The 20835-nt window shown below is 42.2% G+C and overlaps 1 protein-coding gene across 9 annotated transcripts in view; it reads right to left on the bottom strand.

The window, feature by feature from the left end:
• RYR2 (ryanodine receptor 2) overlaps positions 1-20835 on the bottom strand; it is a 458147-nt gene that overhangs the window by 226237 nt on the left and 211075 nt on the right. For all 9 annotated transcript variants that reach the window (XM_077345372.1, XM_077345367.1, XM_077345356.1 and 6 more), the window contains exons 17-25: positions 19538-19633; positions 15453-15571; positions 15140-15273; positions 14186-14427; positions 13504-13696; positions 9217-9433; positions 6571-6675; positions 4646-4749; positions 2216-2299 (exon numbers count right to left, since the gene is read on the bottom strand). In XM_077345372.1, coding sequence (XP_077201487.1) covers positions 2216-2299; positions 4646-4749; positions 6571-6675; positions 9217-9433; positions 13504-13696; positions 14186-14427; positions 15140-15273; positions 15453-15571; positions 19538-19633 — 1294 coding nt within the window. The remainder of the gene's footprint in view (positions 1-2215; positions 2300-4645; positions 4750-6570; positions 6676-9216; positions 9434-13503; positions 13697-14185; positions 14428-15139; positions 15274-15452; positions 15572-19537; positions 19634-20835) is intronic.

The following is a 20835-nucleotide window of genomic DNA, read 5'->3' on the forward strand; positions in this document are numbered from 1 at the left end:
ACTACTACCTGTTCTCAAAATTCCCACAGGCTCAACAAGATTAGTAACATCTGTTGCATGGTGGAAAAATGGATAAGCTGGTAATCATATAATCAATATGCCAGGTTACAGTAAAATCCTGTCACTAAATGTCAAGTCAGTCACTGTAAAACCACAGAGGACTGACCTGGCTAATATGGTGTGCATCATGGAAAGTTGGCTAGGGGAGGGTGAAGAGGTTAACTTCTTCCAACTTAGATAGTTAGTGAAACATCAGCAAAGGTCTAGTGTAAGGTGACATTGCTGTAGTCTTTAAGGACTCTGTTTTCCCAGCATGGTGCCTCATCCAGGACACTACCAATGTTAAGGCTGCAGATCTAATGTTGGGATGGAAAGATAGAATTGGGATTCTCTTTGTGTATCACCCACCATGGTGCCCAACAGATTCCCTCCCTGAGCTGACCCAGATAGTCTCAGAGGTCTGAAGACCCCTAGGTTGGTTGCCCTGGGGGACTTCAAAATTCCTGCTGAGGAGAAGCTCAGGATTTCACAGTTAATTACTGCTCCTAAACTTTGGGCAAGTCACAGTCTTGATCTGGTATTTTGTTCTGGGTGGTAAGAGTGATCTGAGGGTAGAGGATCTGATGACAATTTCTTTGTCCTGGACAAATCATTATCTGTTCAGATTTAGATTTACATGAATACCAAGAATCTGTATGAGCAAGAATGGGGGAATCTATTAAAATGTTTCCCCTCCAGAGCCAAAAAAAATCTGAATGGTAGCAGGACAACGTCTTGGATTAGAGAAAGCATTTCGCTCATTTCCAGTTTGGTTTTAGGCCTGGTTATGGGACTGAAGCAGCCTTGGTCACTCTGGTGAATGACCTGATCTGAAAAATGGACAGAGGGTGTGCAATTCTGTTGGTTGTTCTGAACCTCTCAGTCCCTTTCAATACCATTGACCCTGACATTATTCTAAGCTGCCTTTCTGGGCTGGGAGTGGCTTCCAACGGTTCTGGTCAGTGATTCTATTTTGCAGGTAGGTTCTGGCCCATGGCTTATGGCACCATAAGCTAGGAGTAGCTGCTGTTATAACGACCTTATACTCTGTTTGAGAGATATATATTTACTTATCTGAAGTTTGTCTGAAAACTATAAATTTAATGTCCTTTAACAAAGCCAGTGGGTGAAATGCATTGGGACTGCTTTGTACACTAAAGAATAAAGAAATAATAGAAGATTCAAAACTCTACAGAAGTCTATGTTTGATATTGTGCTTGCCACCTTGGTATCCCAGCTTTCAGTAGCAGCAGGTCATTCACCTCCTTGTCCATCCTCCTCCCTCCAGCATAATCATCTCATTCTTGGTGACCAGCAGTCAAATAGAAAGTTTGGCTGAAGTGGCTGCTCTGGAGACAGATGGGTACTGTCACCTTAGCCACCCTCCCCAAACTTGACCATTGGTTGCTGATGCCGACAATGAAGCAACAGCACTGGAGATGGTTGGGTGGGTGAGGTGGTTCCTTCTCAGATACTTGCCCACCTCCAATGCCATCACCTTTGCCTGAGATCAACAGCTTAGGGGACAATCTGGAGAGGTAGCTGAAGTGAGCAGGTGGGTGAGTAGATTGAGATGGAGAGTAGCTAGGCAGAACTGCAAGGAGAGCAGAGAGCAGGCAGGCAAAACAGTGAGGAGAGGGGTCATGAGCAGAGAAATGAATAAGTGGAGTGGATAAGTAGGCAGAATGGCGAGGGAGTGAGCACAGCAACGAGGAAGGAGTGGTAGACAGAAAGGTGAGAAGAGGATGCTTGAGCAGAATGGTGAGGAGGGGTAGTAGGCAGGCAGAGTACTAAGGAGACAAGTGCATGAGCAGAAATCAGACTGAGAAAAAAGGGTGCAGAAGGAGAGTGAGGGGGAGGGTGGACCAGAGCTGTGTTAAGGGGGGAGGAGGAGAATAGTGTGGACAGAGAAATAATGGAAGGAGGTGGAAGTGAGAGAAAAGGGCAGAGAAAGTTGACTGTTGGATATCAGAGGTCAGAGGACAAAAGAAGAACCAGTGAGGGAGTTTGCCTGTGATTTTCTCAGAGGTTCCCCACTGGTTTAAATATAATTTTTACTGATGCTATACAAATTTTATCTTACTTTGATCTCAGAACAACCTTAGGAGGTAGGGATAGTGATAATCCATTCAATGAACCCATATCTAAACGTCTGTTTTCTGATTCTAAAACTTACTTCTTTGGAAGTTTTAGCTTCTTTACTTTTTCTTCGGCATGCTCATCTGCAATTCCAACATGACAACCTAATGCCAATAAGGTTCTAGAGAAAAAAAAAATAGTAACAGCTATTAGATACAGACAGTAGAATGCTACAAGGCAGAGATATAACTGCCATGAAGAGGGTATTTGTACAACTACCTAGAATTCATAGAGAAGACCAGAAATACACATTGTGAAGCCCTCAATTCTCAAATTTTAAATCTTAGAATGTATTTTACAACTGATACCTTCATAAATAACAAAAACATATACATATTTATTTATTTATCATACTTATATACCACCCTCCCCGGAGGCTCAGGGCGGTTTACATAATAACAAGGAACAATACATAAAACGGTCTATAAAAACATGTGAATAACCTTGTCATAATAACTAATAATTGTAACCAGATAACAGTGCAACAGCACAATATAACAATACAACAATGCAGCAGTACAAACAGGTCCAAGGCTTATTGGTGGAATTCTGAGGGGGGGCAAGGGCCCTTCAGTCGCTGTTGATTACGTCTGGTCTCAGCCAAATGCCTGGCGGAAGAGCTCCTTTTTGCAGGCCCTGCAGAACTGTTTAAGCTCCGTCAGAGCCCTGATCTCCTCCGGGAGCTCGTTCCACCAGGTGGGGGCCAGAACAGAGAATGCTCTGGCCCTGGTCGAGACCAGACGGACTTCTTTAGGGCCAGGGATCCTTATCTGGTTGGTGGTGGTGGAGCGCAGAGCTCTTTTGGGGGCATAGGCGGGGAGGCGATCCCCCAGGTACACTTGTATCACATATATATCCAGCAAAGCACACACAAAGATTTTCCTAAAGATAGGCGTTCAAAACAGAATCTAATACGAACACCAAACTCATTATTTACCCAAATAAATTAAAAGTCTAGGAATACCAGAATGCTAGGTCTTATATTCAAATAAAAGATTTCCAGCCATTCATATTAAGAAATATATATATATATATATATATATATATACATACATACATACACACACACACACACACACACACACACACACACACACACCACCCTCCCCGGAGTGCAGCACCTACAGCTCCTACTAGAAAAAGCAATAAGCATAGAAATGTTGGAAGTAACCAGCAGCAGAGGTTGCATGACACCTCTGACACCATTTCCACATGAGGAATCTGCCCCTGGACAGCCTCTGGTTGCTGGTGGTTTTTAGAGCCCCCTCCACATGACGTCACCTGCATCCCAGGCTATCCAGGGGCTGGCTCAAGTTTTGCTAGATATGCCTCAGGCTGAAGGAAATTGCAAAAAGTGGATTGACCACTTTTATCTCGTATCCCATCAGTGAGCAATCAGAGGCAAGCCCATATGGAGGGGAAAAGGCATGATACTCTTCATAGCATCATTCTGCCCTTGCACCTGCCCTCCCCACTCCATTTCCTGCTCTAAATTTTTTTTTAATGGTGTGGTCTGCATTGACTGCAAAGCTACATTGTCATAGGTAAAATAAAAACTTCTTTAACATGTCCATGGACATTTTGGGATCAGGCAGGCAAAACACAGTCCCATTTCTGTTTTTTGGAGCTAGGGAATCAAAGGGGGAAAAGGGAGAAAGGTGATCAAGCAGCTTTCTCCTGATCATCCAAGCATGCGCGTCCCTTGTTTTAAAACTTTCTGCTTATACAAAATGTATTTTTGGGCTCCAGTTATCTTGTTCAGGGACTCAGAAATCCACTCAGACTGAAATAATGTGATAAAGAACATGAATTCCAAAAAGATTGGGTGGGATCTGTATAGTTCTGGCATTTCTCCATAACAATGCGAGAGTGTTGATTTTTCTTAAAAATGCATCTGTGTTCTGGCATTACTGCATAGCAACGCAGATGTGCCTTTTTTAAAAATAATAATTTCGGGTCTCGGGGGGGGGGGGGGGGATCAGACCATGAGCTGTGATTGGTAAGCCAAGGAGCAGGGGGAGACATTTGGCTTGTTTTCTCTTGCAGCCTTACCAGGAGGCAAAAAGCTGCAATGGGGCAGAGGGAAAATGTGGAGGGCTATGAAGCCCATGAGGAGGACTGCAAATGCAAGGTTTATCATCCCATGTTTGGAAGCAGGAGGCCACTCGTGTTTTAGCCCTCCATGCAGAAATGGTCTGATTAGTACAGTCTCTCATGCCAATCGATGCTTTACTAGGCCTATATAAAGCCAGTTTATTAGACTGTTTAAGAGTTCATATGAACCTCTACTGTTTTACACGTTTTTTCAAATTAAAAAGAAGCATTGTTTACTTAAGAGAGTAATAGATTTATTGAATCAATAAAATCATAAATACTAATGGGCTGGAGGCCATCAGCTGCAATGTGGAAAATGTTAGGCAGTAAAATATATACACATCTGAAACATTTGGAAATGGATTAAACTTACTTCAGAGTTTCTAATGACATTTGGAGATTATAATTTCGTTCTTGTTCTGGCAACTTTGCAAACTCTACCAAACATGGATGCTGTCGCTTGTTGTCATCTCTAACCTGCAAGACAGAAAAGACTGAGATTCTTAACTATGATTAGTAATTGTCAGATGTACTGAAAAAATGTTTAAAATTCATACATTTACATAGTACAATTAAGATGAAGAGAAGAAAAGTTGGTTTTTATACCCTGCTTTTCACAACCCAAAGGAGTTGCAAAGCAGCTTACAATCGCCTTCTCTTCCTCTCTCCACAACAGACTCTCTGCGAAGTGGGTGGGCCTGAGAGAACTCTGAGAGACTCTGCTCTATGAGAACAGTTCTAACAGGACCATGATTAGCCCATGGTCACCCAGCTGGCTGCATGTGGAGGAGCTGGGAATCAAACCTGCTCTCCAGATTAGAAACCACTGTTCTTAACCACTACACCAAGTAAGGAGGAGTTGGTTTTTATTCCCAACTTTTCATTCCACAAAGGAGTCTGAAAATGGCTTACAATCGCCTTCTCATCCCCTCCCCCAACAACAGGCACTCTGTGAAGTAAGTGAGGTTGAGAGAGCTCTAACAGGGCTGCTTGGTCAGAAAAGGACTATCAGGGCTGTGATGAGCCCAAGGTCAGCCAGCTGGATCCATATGGAGGAGTGGGGAACCAAAACCGGCTTGCCAGAAGCTGCTGCTGTTAACCACTACACCACACTAGCTCTCTTAGAAACAAATCACAAGTACATTTATACTCATTTTAAAAAAGCTTATTGATGTGGAACACATCTTCTGGCTCACCTCCTGGGATGGAAATGGGTACAAACGTGACATCCATTGTCCCATACCAGGGAGTGAGCTGGAAGAGGCAGGGAAGCGTCTGGTGGCATTGGCCAAGACAGCGGCCATGTCTGAGCCATATGAGGCCAAGACAGTGGCCACAGAAAGGCAGGGAGGAGGATGGAGGAAGATGCCACAGCCACACCTCTGGACACGTAGGCAGCGGCCATGCCCATACCACCAGACACTGAGGCAGTGACCATGGCAGCAGACACCGCAGTGGCAGAGGCTGCAGTGATGATAGCAGAGGCACACCAGTTTAGCCTCCTCCATGATAAGTGTGGGCTCCTCCACCACCCTAGCTGGCTGCCCCATGGCTGCCAGCTTTGGGACTCTGCCACCACCTCCACTACTGCCTCTGTGACTGCAGCCACATCTTCACCGCAGGTTGATGAAGACACCCTATGAGGTAGGTGGGGCTGAGAGAGTTCTATGAGAGATGCTCTGTGTCAGAACAGCTCTAAGACAACGGTGACTAGCTGAAGGTCACTCAGCTGGCTGTATGTGGGGGAGTGGGGAATCAAGCCTAGCTCACCAGATTAGAGTCTGCTGCTTTTTAACACCATGCTGGCTCTCTTAGAAACAAATCACAAGTACTTTGATACTCATTATTAAAAAATCTTACTCTGAAAATGAATTATGAATAATAACATTTAATATTCAGCTTAAAAAAGAAGAAAATTTACCCTTACATTTCAAGTATTTTAAAACAAGGTTAAAATACTACAAGTTTAATCCTGGGACACAGTTTCACTATAATGTGTTTTCAAACTAAAATAGATATGCAGTAGACATATGATGCATTCCATATGGTTTTCCTCAATACCTAGCTCTTTTATAAATGCCAGGGACTGAATCTGGGATATCTTGTAACACTGAGATGATGCTTAATTTCTCCTCTGTGAATGTTCAGATGCAGTTTTCCTTTCTGACTATTAGATAATTTTCAAAATACATAGACTCATTTAAGTATGGAGAAGATCTTGGCTCATTAATAACATGGAAGCTCTTTGGTAAACTGAGGAAGTATTAGTATTAAAATTGAAATTGAAAATGTACTTACTGGACCATACTGCCAGCCAAGTTCAATTTTATTCATGACCCAAATTTCATGGATATTCTCAGCTAGTTTTTCTCTAATTTTTTCCAGATGTGGAGGCAATACAATCTAAAGATAAAAGCATGAGAGTTTATTAGAAACCAAATGGTATGAAGGACAACAAACCAAAATTAAGCTGTAGTGAAATAAACTCCTTGCTCAAGCATGCTGCAGGGAAGCTGATGCATTTTTCTTTAATTTAGTTTCAAATCATATAAAGACACATATGCTGGAAGTTCTGTGCTTCCCAAGTACCTGAGAACCCAACCCTGATCAGGAGTACAACAAGCATGGGAAAGTGTCTTCATCCTCTCCAACCCCCAGTGAATTGAAATGAACTGAACTGGCCCCAGTGAGCCTCTATTTGCTCATCCTATGTGCAGGAAAATGTGCAGGAAAATTGTGTGGAAATCTTATGTGCAGCCATCAATACACATAACTTTTCCAGTGGAATACATAGCAGCTTCCTGAAGCCATTTTGGGTTATGAAAAGAAAATGCAAGATGGTGGAGAATGAAGCCCCTTCACCAGTGTGCCATGTTCTTGGTTGGACTCAAGACTCCTGCAAACCTGTAAAGCATGTTACTCCCAACACACATGTAATCCAACATCCTGATGCTGGTCGTTAGTATTGTTGAATCAGCCCTAAAAGTCCTAGTACTACAACTATATTTTGCTCATTGTGATAGATGCATTTTGTTCTAACATATATAGCTCTGTTCCTTTAGAATAGAGCAACACATGAAAACAACTTTAGAAACAGCACCCAAGATATATAAAATGTCAAGCCCCTCCAAAACTGAGTAGTGTTTCATTGATATAATACACATGACAGGTATTGAAGTATTCTCTTGAAATCAGATTAAGAAGCAAGATCAGAGTAGAATTGAAAGTTTAACAAAGTAAGGCTAAAAAAAATCTTAGGAACAACAGATAGTTGCCTCATTAAGGCCGAATCCATACCAGCAGTGCTGCTCTGGACCACTGCCAGCACGCCGCACCACGGCAACATGTTCTGCTCCTTCCTGTGTCCCCATGGAGGACACATTTCAGTGGCAGATGCTGTCTGCCGTGGATTTCTGCATCCCAGTGGATGCAGACGGAGAGGAAAGGTTCTGAGGGGGGGGGCAGTGTTTTTTTTTTCCCAAAAAATTATTTGCTTTCTTAACAATGCAATCCCTCCTTCCTGATTTAAAAAAAAATCCCCATTTGGCCCTGCAGCACTACGAAGCGCCATGGAGCTGACTGGGGAATTTTTTTGTCTCTTCTAGCATGCAATGGGTAGCAAGGCTAGGCCCTGTTAGCCCCTGTGGTGGCTAAGGGAAATATCTGCATTCCCTTAAAATATCTGTATTCCCTTAACCCCTTTATACCTCTTGTATCGGTGGACCTTCCAGGCCAAACATCACTGGTGGTTGCACCTATTAGTGCAACTGCGATGGCTGCTCAGAAGGTCTGAGGGTTCACATTGGGAAAAGTAGTCTGTGGATTGTTGCCGCAGTCTATTGATTGTACTGGGGCTTTTATGTTGTTTTTATCTTTTTTTATGTAAACCGCCATCAGCCAGATGTGCCAGGAGTGGCAGTCTATAAATATAAATAAATCCTTATCCATGGTTCCTCTATATATTTGTGAAACGGCCCTGTGGGATGAGTGTGTCCTGGGTGTCCAAGTTGAATACAGCCCAATCAGGGTGTGGCCAACACAGCTGGCCACTTCCTGATTGGGCTGGCCCCTATGCTCGCCTCCCTCACAGGGGGCCAATTATGGGGAGAGGAAGGGAATGCAATTTTAAACTGCTTAGAGACACCTGAGGCCTGCTGGGTGACTGTGGACCATTCCAGTTCCCTCAGACCTCTCAGCCCCACATCCATCACTGGTTGTCTATTGTGAGCAGATGAAGGGAAAAGGCGTTTGTAAACCACTTTGTGACTCCTTTTGGTAGTAAACAGCAGGGTACACAAATCCATCTCTTCTTCTTCTAAGGGGCAACAGTGAAGGAAGCATATGGGCACATAACATTATATCAAAAATAAAAAAATGGAGACAGAAGGAGTAGGGCCACAGAACTGGGAGGAATCGGTTGCCATGTAATCTCCCCCTAAGAATAGTCTCCAGTCTAATTTTCCCTTCACATATCTGAAGACATGGCTCTGGAAAGCTCATCTGTAACCACTGCGCCACAATTCCCAAAGGTCAGTCCTCCCCCACACAACTAACATTCCAAACTACAGGTTCTTGACACCCAGCTCTCCATACCCACAACCTCATTTGTCACCATGCTACCACAACCCCCACCCCCACACACATACACACAACACACATATTCACCCTCATGCTCTTACAGACTGGAGGGTGGGAGCTGTAGGGGCAGGGCAAATCAGGGTGCACCCTGATTGGCCCTATTCCAACTCAGACACGCAAAACATGATCCACCCCCCCAGGCTGTTTCACAAATATTAAGAAGAATAATGGATAAGGTTAATACATAGGGAGGTATTTGTGTTCATATAAATGCCAACTCAGGAATTGTACAATTCTGTGCAAATAATCCAAATGCTGCTTAACATACCCATGTTTATTTTATTAATAAATGTAGATTTTATTTACCTGACTGGTATCTACAGGTACAGGAGTGAAAGCTGCTTGTGACAAAGAAATATTTGGACCCAACAAGTCTCTTGTGCAGCCATGGTCTTGTTTATATTCTCTGCTGTGTTCCACTTTCAACTTCTCCTTTGGCAGAATTGCTTCAAAACAAGGAGCATACCCTGGAGGTGGAAGGAATTTAAATTCCCCATGGCGGCCTCCAAGCAAAAAACGTACCCTATAAGACAACAATTTTAAAAATTCTGATCCATGAAATACACTCTTAGGTAATGTTATAAATCATACTTAAGGTCTGTTGATATGTTGCATTTGCTGTGCGGGTGAATACTCTCGCCACAAAAACACATACCACACTTTTTTGACATTAAACAGGTCACAACTTTAATGAACCATTGAGCGTTGAAACAGCATGGGAATAACAGAACCAGCCCTCTTGTGGCCATCCAGCCACAAGGAAGCCAACTTTAAACCAACAGGTATGCACAGGACCCTCCGGCTCACACCGGGCTCCCATGTCCCCAATGACCTGTTGGTTACGATAGGGAGGTGACCAAATGTTTTGGGAACCCGTTGAGGCGTGAACCTCTGCTGGGTCCCTAGGCACACAGAAATGCGGATCTAGCCTCAAAGGCACATTCTCCATGAGAGATGACCGCCCAACTCCGCTTACCCACAGCCTCTTACGGAGGCCCCCTTTTCTATAGAATGCCCAGCACACAGGCTGGGATTGCCCACAAATGGTTCCTCCCCATGCCCAAAACACCACAAGTTGTGACAATAAAATCAATTAAACTTCACCAGTTTCCAAACATTACAACTTTGTTTTTCTTTTTCTTTTTTTATACATATATGTATATATATATATGCTCACATAAGAATATATACAGAATTTACACCCCAAAAGTGACCAGGTTCTTAACCACACCTCCATTACAAAAACACAGATAACAGGGAGGGAGGGTGGGCAACCGCGTTGCTGGTGAGGTGGGAATTAGGCCGAAGCTTCTCGGCCTCTTCCCAAATAGGGGCAAAGCAGAGGAGGCTGGGAAGAGCAGACTCGCCTCCCTCCCTTCCAGCCTCCTCCTGCTGCATGCCCCCAGCCGGCCCCAAGGCATCATGGAACTTGCAGTCCCCAAACGGCGATCTTTGGGCGTCGGCTTCCCCGCAGCAGCAAACTCGCTTGGGGGTAAGTCCCGATCGCCCTTATTTCAAAGAAAATTTGTTGTCTTTTGGTGATTGCTTCTATACTAAACTGTGATTATCCTTCACTTGCTGCATTCTTCCTTACGTTGGGTAAATTACTTCTACCTATTTCTCAGTTCAGTTTAGGTTATCAGTTTTAAACTAGGAATCTAGTTTAAACTAAATGACTTGCAACATTTCAACATACCAAAAAAGTAAAACTAATCATACTAGCATATTAAAAACCTTAACCAAAAAGTTGTTTAGCCCTCCAATACTACTTGTTTTTATTCTTCAGAACTGGATGCCCTACTTTATAATTAGCATTTAAAGGAGGAAATGCATGACCTGTAAAATGATACATTTCCCCCTTTCAAATACTAGCAGCAAAGCAAGCAGCCTCATTTTGAATAGCAAATCTGAGTAGAGATACACTGTTCCTTCTTTGTACAGTTCTGAGGCAAACCAAGGCTATATGAATCTGCCATTTGCATGTTACAGACAGATTTGTTTTTTCATTTCATCTGTTGAAGCACTGAGATCATTTATTGGCTAGATTGTAATTATTATCAACTTCTATTTCTAAAGGCTAAATACTCCCTACTTTCAGTCTGCTGAATCTCTTGCAGTGTGTGACATTCACAGAAGAAACCTCAAATTCACAAGACTTCCAACCCCACTCTCTTCTAAATTATGCCAAGTGCAATTAACTACGAAGTTGAATAGCTTTGTAAATGCTTGATAAAAATGTGACTAACAGGAAGTATACAGTGGTCTTTCTCCTTTAGTCAAAGTAAAATCCACTGATGTTTAATTCAAAGCTACATGCATGAGAATTCCAAAACTTGCTTTTATACACTTGGCTTACTGGCTATCTTTTAATCTTCTTTCATTTGCTAAACCCTTCCCAAGTCTAGAAGTCCAAGAGAGATGCTCCCTATGATCTTTTATGCACGGCGGCAACTATCCCGCACTACCGCTGTGCCGTTGCGGCAGGGCACCATGCCCTATAATTCCCCATGTACGCACGGGGGCAGGGCATGCTGGGCTGCTCCGGCATAGCGCGCGCGCACACGCTTTACGGCGGGGCCAGGAGGGCCGGATCACTGCTGGCTGAGGTAAGTGAAGTGGCGGGGGGGAGGTGGGGAGGGGCTGGGGAGAGTGGGGGGTGAGGCCTCCTCCACATGAACTGGTGGGGGCAGGGGGTCGCCCCTGCCAGCTCCGCGACTCCACGGAACCCACAGAAGCATGCAGTGTCCCTGAAGGGACACCGCAGGTCGGGGCTGGGTGGGCCGAAAGACCCGGCGTTGGCGATTATGCACAGCGCCGGCATGCATCAGCCCCTGCCAGCCCCCAGCGTACCCAGGAAGCTACAGAAGTTCCCGTGTTTGCTTAATGCGGGCCTTCTGTAGCTCTGGGCCAGGACGTGCCTGCACTGGCGGCGAGCATTATCGGAGATTTTCCCCGACATGCTGCCACCACCAGCGTGGGCATTATGGCCTGTGCGACAGGTAAAGTTTGTGTTGATTATTTGCCATACTTGGAATGATTTTTTTTCTTTTGGATTCTAGTGCTAAAGAGAGCATATGGATTATTCTGTTTTAAAAATGGACTGTATTTATCTGTAATTTAAATGTATTTTGAACCCTCACTGGTACCAAGCAATGAAGGAAGCCTGTGTTTTACAGCTTTTAAAGAATGCTGCCATTTTTAAAAAGTTTTTGGTCCTTTTAACTTTTAATGCTATATAAATTCTGATGCCCTTTATAATGAATCATATTTAAATTTTGAATTTTGCACCTGGGATTTCTCATATATACTGTACCTACCGCAACCAGCTCTTGATCAAGCTAACAAACTCAGGTAACAATGGACTCTTTCATTCTTTTTACAAAACAAATAATGAAGTAACTCTGTTTTATAGGCCTTTTGACTGGACCACAAGGTGGACTTGGGATTCAAGGCCAGAGTTCAGACAACAAAAAAAATATGTACATATTTTCATAAGCTCTTTTCATAAGCTCTCAATATGCACCATTGAGAAACCGCTGAAACATTCTTCAGGCTTCAAGAAACCCCAGAAGTGGTGCAATGGTGCAGAATACATGGAACCTTCATTTATTTGTAAAACATCTTAAAACTCCTTGAATTTGGCCCAAGTAGTCAATGAACCTGCCATACTGCCACCTGTCTTCTTCACTATCATCACACTGCAACAGCTGCTAATTTAACTATTTTCAAGATCAGGCCAATCTAGGGGTTTTTTTTATTGTGGAGGAGGGAGATCACCACTTCCTTAATGAAGCATAAGACTTTCTTCTCCCTCAATGAGCTCAAAAGCTTGCACAATGTGTCAATGGATTTTAGTTCTTTGACTTGTAAAAAGCCAACTGCCATTGTTTAGCCTAGTGCATGCTGGTCTTGATAATGTGGAGTGCTAGGAAAGGGAGGGTACTACTATTGTCCCCTCTTCCCCTGACACTTTGATAAACAAAGCCTTTTTCAGACAGGCATGTCTTGATGGGGGAGAGGCATGCAGTTTGTCTGTGCATCCTGACATCAGCTGTATGTCCGGTGGAACAGAGCTGTTTTGAAGGCCCTGTGGAACGTTAATAGATTTGTCAAGGCTCACGTCTCTATCAGCAGCATATTCCACCAGTCTGGGGCTAGGGCCAGTCTCACATCTTTAGGGCCAAGGACCACCAGCATATTCACATTTGTAGATCTTAGAATTCAAAAGGGGGGATATTGGGAGGGATGGTCCCTTGGATACACAGGCTACAGACTGTATAAGGCCTTCAAGGTTAAAACCAACACCTTGAATTTAAAGTTTTTCAAAAATAATAACAGGCAATATTTACAACTATGGTTCCATTTAAAAACCTAGACTCAGTAATTATTACTTAAATGTGCATGTAAATAACTATGAAGAAAATTGTCAGATGCCTGACACCTGTGGGACTCCCTTCCAATTCCCATTCTGCATTCTTTGAGTAAGCCCTGTATATAAAAGTGAAATGCCAAAGTTAAATCAATTAGAAAGCAAATTATTTAACATTATTGACTGAAATTATTAGGCTCAAAAAAGCTTCAGCAAGCACTAACTTTATCCCTGCAGAGAAGCTGACAACTGGAAAGAAAAGGCCATCTGTGTTGAAATTCTCAAACATCCCCTGAACCGGCTGCCCATTTATCCGGAATGAAATACTTGGAGCACTCAGGTCAAGACAACAGCTGATGACATCATCAGTCCTCAGCAGATGCTGGTAAGGAGAATTGACACACCTTGCTACACAACCTAAATATAATTAGAACAAAGACTGAGGGTTATATAAGGCAAAAACATCAAGAAACTGTTAAAGAATCAACACAGAGAATGACAAAAATTGTACCAGGAAAATCAATGCTATTTTGAAATATGTCATTTTCTTGTAAATAAGAAGATTATCTGTTAAGAAGAAGATAAGAGCTGGGTTTTCATACGCCACTTTTTACTACCCAAAGGAGTCACAAGGTGGCTCACAAATACCTTTGCCTTCCTCTTCCCACAACAGATACCTTGTGAGGTAACTGGGGCTAAGTGCCCAAAGAAAATTGCTCTAAAATAAAATAAAAATCAAATAAATAAAATGAATAAATAAAATGTAAGTAGCCCAAGGTCACCCAGCTGCCTGTATATGGAAGAGTGGGAATCAAACCATCGCTCTTGAATTGCTACACCACAGCAGCTCTCCATAAACACTCATTTTCAAAAGGACTTTGATTAAGTTATCTGATTAAGTCTTACCTGACCATAGATGTAATCCATCAAAACTGTACGAGTATAGGTCATCACCAACACCATTACCTCCCCATTCTTCTCCTCCTACAGGGTATGGTGAATAACCTTCTGTTGAAGCCCAGCCTACACGAAGGTGAGTAGCTTCTGCTGTTGTAAATGGTTCCACGTGGTCTACCATTAGCTCATAATACCATTTCCTGTACTGAGCAGAACCTTCACTGATTCCAAGAAAAATATTGGGTCTCATGCTAAAAAGAAGCAGAAAATACATTTTAATGTATCAGAAAATCAAACTTACACTTGAAACTTCTATTTTATGGTAGTTGCACATATTCTCCTTGTCTGCATATCTTTAGAAAAACTACTGAAATTACTAATTTTTTAAAAAAATCACACAAGCAAGAAGAGGCAATGAATTGGAATATGTTAATGTAATCAGAAAATCAACTTATTATGCAATTCCTTAGCAGACAGCAAATAGGAGAGCAGGTAGGTGAATTTTGCCTCAGAAAGAAGGTAGAACTGAAACAAAAATCTTGAACTACCTTCTCTCAGTTCTAGGAAAGATAAGAAATCACCCAAAGCTCTGTAAACAAAGGATGTCAAACATGTTTTCATGGCAAAATTTGGTTCCTTCTCCATCCCCTCACACTAGCATGAATGGAGGATTGCAATTCTTAGCAATGTTGGTTGTAGGTTGCCTAGCAACTATCAAAATGAACTCTCATAATGTAAGTCTCACGAGATTGCAGTGCCAATTTTTTCTTAAAGAATCAGACACTGATTCTATGATGGTTGGATTTTTCTAACTTGCTCTGTGTGTGTGTGTGTACACACACACATACACACAAACCTGAGGCTTCCCCCAGACCAGTAGGAAAATCCTGGCCCCATTATTTGAATTTTTGAACCACATTCTATAGCCCAGTTCAGAAATGTGTGTCTGTATTAGTTTTTTACCTGCTCACATGGTTAACAAGACGTGTTTGTAAAAGAAGATCTCGTCCAGGTAAAAGATTATCACATATCAAATGCTGATTAGACCGTACTGCTACTCCATGGCACACACAAAGGGAACACAATACATCTAAAACCTAGGAAAGAAATAAGCATTGTTATGGTTATGCAAAGTCTCATGCCCTGTGATACTGCTTAGCTACATTAAGAAGGAAACCATAGTCTACCCCTTGCTCATTTATACTCTTTCAATGAGAAAAAGATATGTTACATAAACACAGATTCTATTGTCCAAGTTCATATGTGGTTTGCATACCTTATGGTTTCGTCCATGCTTGTCCAAAAGACTGATAATTGATTTAATATGTCCTTCCTTAATAATATTTAGTGCTTCAGGGCTTTCTACCAACACACAGTGTAAAACTTCAAGAATTCCTGAAAACATAAAAAGCTTACTATTTATTATTTATATAAAGTCATAATTATAAATTGTGGTACTTAGGCACACAAGTAGGCACAACAATCCCCCTCTCGGGTTTGAAACAATGAAAGCAGCTCTTTGCTTTTGGGGAATTTTATGTTTACATACTTTTTACTTAGTTTGCCTTACTTTTGCAAATAATGAACACATATGAGGGTAAGCCGAACAGTATTGCTACAAAATCAAAGAAACCTTTATTAAACAAAAATATTAAAACATGAAGCTATTGTTTCTCAACATATCCACCATCTAGGTTCTGAAGAATTCTGCTCTCTTTGGTTTACACCATTTCAAAACAGCAGCTTTGTCATCCTCAATGACATCAAATTGTGTTCCTTTTAAATGTTCTTTCGAGTTTTGGGAACAAAAAGGAGTCTGAAGGGACAAGATCAGGCTGCAGGTGGATAAAGTAAGTTTTTCCAGTAAAATTACTGTACAGATATTGCTTGTCATGTGCCAATTTGGTAATTTTCTCCAGGGTTTGAGTTGTTCTCCCAATGGGTGCCTGGTATGCCTGGTTATTCTCTAGTTCTCTGAAGTGCAAAATATGTGTTTGTTGTGCTAATATTGTATCTGGTTGTTCCCAGTTAGAATATAAACAACTCTCTATTACAGCCTTAACACCTGCTTTAAAATAATTTCACACTCACAAAATTCTACAATAAACACCCAAATAAAAAAATTAATTAAACCTTTCATGTCATTCTATAGCCTATATCATTCTGAATGTACTGCCCTATATAAGAGGAAGAGTTGTTTTTTATACCCCATTTTTCACTACCTAAAGGTGTCTCAAAACAATGTAGCATTGCCTTCCCTTCCTCTCCCCATAACAGACACCCTGTGAGGTAGGTGAGTCTGAGAGAGCCCTGAGACAACTGTGACTGGCCCAAGGTCACCCAGCTGGCTGCATGTGGAGGAGAAGTGGGCGAATCAAACCCGGTTTACCTAATCATGTTGTAATTCTGCAAGGTAAATAGGAATCCCTGTTCCATGGATACTTGACAGCACAGACAAGACAGAGACAGAGATAAACACTTTCTTTTCTGTTAAATAAAAACTTGGTTAAGTGAGTAAGCGTATTATGTGGAATGCTTCCATTTATTAATTGAAACTGACCGACCTCATGAACCCAGCATCCCTGCATCTTTGGGAAATATGTGCACAGTGCTGGCAACTTCAAAGAGCATCCTCCTTCCTGAAACTCCCTCTCACTAAACCGGCATATCTCAGAAGAAATTTCTTACCTCTGAAATCTCCTTCCTATCCAATCAACCTAATGTCAGCTTGCCAAGAGCCTTATTGCTCTATATATTCAGCTAGATTAAACCAGGTCCCATGTTTCCCAGATCATTCTCTTTGATCACTTTGATCCTGTACTTCCTGGATAAACCTTTTGGGCCCATATCAAAGGGGGCATCTGTACCCTTTGTCCAAAGCCCACTTTTTGACTATGTGACCTTTTGCCATATTTAGCTAAGGTATAAAAACCCTTCCTTTGAGCTCCCAGTGTGCTCGCTCCCCTTTGGCAATGCTCGATTGAGAGGTTGGTTTCATTTGCGTTGCTGACCCCCTCCCTCAACATACCCAACTTTTCCATCTGTGAAAGACAGGTCATCAAATGTCCTCTTCCCCAAATGTAGCCATTTCCTATCTTATTTCTTTCTGTTGTGTTAGTGTAATTGCTTAGTCTTATTCTGTAAATAAAGCTACAATATTATTTTAAACGGTATTTGTTGTCTGCCTTGGATTCCTGAAGGGCTTAAGCACCTTGTAAACTGTGCAAAACAGATCCTGCTAGTTATCCCCCTTTTCGCATTTTGCTTAACACCAAATCCTAACTAAAAGCCAAATGAAACCTTAGCTACCATTATGCTCTTACCAGCAACCTCAAATCCCTGTCTGGAGAAAGATATTTTTCTCCTGTCTTTTTAAAATAAGTTTTTCTCAACACCTCCCATCTAGTGGCATTCCATGGGCTATGACTGGCTGACAGACATATTTTGCATTAGGCCAAAATCATAAGAACTACTTCATAGCCAAAGAGGGGAGGCAGAACTTTGGGGGATGATTGCCAGGGGAACACACAGGGGGCTCTAGCAGGAAGACAAGAAAATCCCTTCTGTGGAAATATGCTATGTTTGTGGTTCATATCATTCAAGCCATAGTTTCCAATTCTGGTTTGCTGACTAATCTGAAACCAGGTTTGCCAATTCAGACATCACGCCAAACCAATGTTAAGCTTATAAAATAACTGGATGCTTTGAAATGAGCCACTGTGATCATTCAAAAATTCTCTACTCTTCAGCTTTATAGTTTATATATATACAAGAATATGACTGAAGCAAAAACTACTACTTGAGCCATACGCATCCATTTCTCATTCTGTGTATACAGGACATTCTATAACAATCTCACCTCAAATCACTCAGATGCATTGAATCCATGCATCACAGGAGGGTATTTGCTGGTTTTTAAAACATGACTGTGACTGTTCAGATACGATGCAAAACTATGGCTGCTTTTAACTTATGTTAATTTAAGATTCCAGCCTTCATTGTAGTGATGGTGGCTTCTAGGAACAAGCCAAGATAAAATCACAGTAATTCATCATACAAAAAGACTAATAGTGTTTAAGAAACCTTCAAAAAGAGGCTAGGATCCAGAGATGCACAAAAGGAAACAGGGCTCAGTGGTAGAGCATCTGCTTAGAATGCAGAAGGTCCAAGGTTCAATACGTGGTATTTCCAATAAAAAGATCTGGCAGTAGTGAAAGACCTCTGCTTCAAACCCTGAAGAGCCACTGTCAGAATGACTAGACAATAGTGACTTTGATGGACCAAGAGTCCAAATCAGAATAAGGTAAAATTCTAAGGTCGTTTAATCTGTTCACATGTTCAAACAGACTTAGCATAGTTCCACTTGCATTTTCCTCCCTATGACCGTTTATGCACTGGGAACTTCACTGCTCCAGCTCCCGTGCAGAAGCACAAATTGGAGGCGGATGAGTCACACCCATCCAAATGCTCCCCTGTGTAGGTGCAGTAAGCAACCTGCCACGACTAAAACTCCAGCCTGCAGCCTGGCCTCCAGTGTGTAAAATGTCTATATCTTACATATGCAAGCAGCTGTGGTGATCTTTCTGTTGCATTTCCACTTGCTCAACAACATTAGCACAAGTGAAAATTTTGTGCTTGATCCCACCGTAACACCGTAATCAACAATAAAGTGGCCTGAATTTGGATAATCGAGCCTCTTGTGGCGCAGAGTGGTAAGGCAGCCGTCTGAAAGCTTTGCCCATGAGGCTGGGAGTTCAATCCCAGCAGCCGGCTCAAGGTTGACTCAGCCTTCCATCCTTCCGAGGTCAGTAAAATGAGTACCCAGCTTGCTGGGGGGTAAACGGTAATGACTGGGGAAGGCACTGGCAAACCACCCCGTATTGAGTCTGCCATGAAAACGCTAGAGGGCGTCACCCCAAGGGTCAGACATGACTCGCTGCTTGCACAGGGGAAACCTTTACCTTTACTAACTAGTTAATTAAGCCACATTATATCCAATCTGAGCCAAAGTTCATTATTGCCATTTCTCTGCTTCTATTTTGTGAGGTAGATTAAGGTGCATTAAAAAAACCAGACAATTATCTGAGTACAACTGTTTTTGACAAAAACTGAGGTTGATTCCACCCAAAAAAAAACCCTATTTACAACATAAAAACCAAGACCAAAGAAGACTTTTAATGTCCCTTTCATATTTTATATGCTGTTGCCAACAGAATCTCAGTAATGTAAAGGTATGTAGACAAATACAATGCAGACAAACCAGTCTTTTCATTTCCTGCTCATCACTGACAACCTGCTGTAACGGCATTACTTCTCTATCAGATTTTTATATTACATTTCCGGAAAGAAATCTTGACTTACCAGAAGATGCTTCTAGTCTCTCCAGTCTGCTGATCAGCCAATCCAAAGATCCAGAAAACTGGGCACAGTTTTTACGATTCCCCCTAATCAAGGCCGCTAGAAAAAAACAAAAACTGATTAATTCTTGTCCTGATCACCCCTCCACATACACACACTATAAATCCTTTGGCTGCACAGAACATAATCCATTACCTCCATATCACAAAAGAATGACACAAGATTAGACTGTGTTAATATAAGATGACAAAATGATACATATTACAGAACAAATGACCATATAACTTTCTTAACACTATAATCGACCACAAGATATATGCAGAATGCCTTCTTGACTAACATTAATGCATCAAATTAAAAATGGCATGTAGAGAAATTTCTTGGTTGTTCCTCATTGACCAATTATGCATGGGGAGGAAAGGTCGGGCTGGTGTCAGCATGGCAGTGGGGCTAATCCCTGCTTATGCATGATGTTGCTGCCATCCTGGCCCCAACTCGCTGTAGGGCTTCCGATGATCCACAGCAATGGAATTCTAATTTTTCAGTGTTCCCTTTTTTTGCCGCGGCTGCCATCAGTGGCCCTAGCCATCAGAGGCCCCATGCATACGGGCAGAGCCAAGCCTTCTAGGCCCAGCTCCTCCCACCCACCTGCAGTGTCCCCGCAAGGACATGAACTGCCCTGTTGGACTGTGGAGTTAAACAGGGCACTTTTACACTGCTATCTCACTATTGGAAAATGGGACCTCCATGCCCCCCTCCCCTCCTACTGCCACCACCACTGCGAGGCATGGCGGAATCTTCCCACCCCAGAGTTGTGCATGCACACATAAAACTCCAAGGCAGACTGTGCGCACTGGGGTATTTCTTCCCCTGTGCGCATTTGGGAAGCGGCAGCATCCCAGCATGGCCGCCACCATGCTTAAACGGTCATTTACAGCTTTCTTACCCTTAGAGGCCCATCATTCCCGGGTTTCAAGTCAACTTAACCTAGATGTGTATAAATTCTATAGAAATCAATGGGGCTTAAGTGAGTTGCTACTGATTTATTCCATTAATTTCATGGGACTTAATCATTACTAAAATTAGCTGAATTAGGGTTCATTTTTGCCAGTGATAAACATCTTTTCCTTACATGTATAAAGCGTTGGAAAGGCTATAATAGTAAGACAAATGGCAAAAATGGCAAATGGTCATTAGGTCTTTTATAATAGTTACAGATAATTAGTATGGTAATTGATATGGTAATTATGACAGCACATTGAAATCTCATAGAATCATAGAATCATAGAGTTGGAAGGGGC

The sequence above is a fragment of the Paroedura picta genome, chromosome 1, assembly GCF_049243985.1.
Source record: "Paroedura picta isolate Pp20150507F chromosome 1, Ppicta_v3.0, whole genome shotgun sequence".
NCBI classification, from domain to species: Eukaryota; Metazoa; Chordata; class Lepidosauria; order Squamata; family Gekkonidae; genus Paroedura; species Paroedura picta.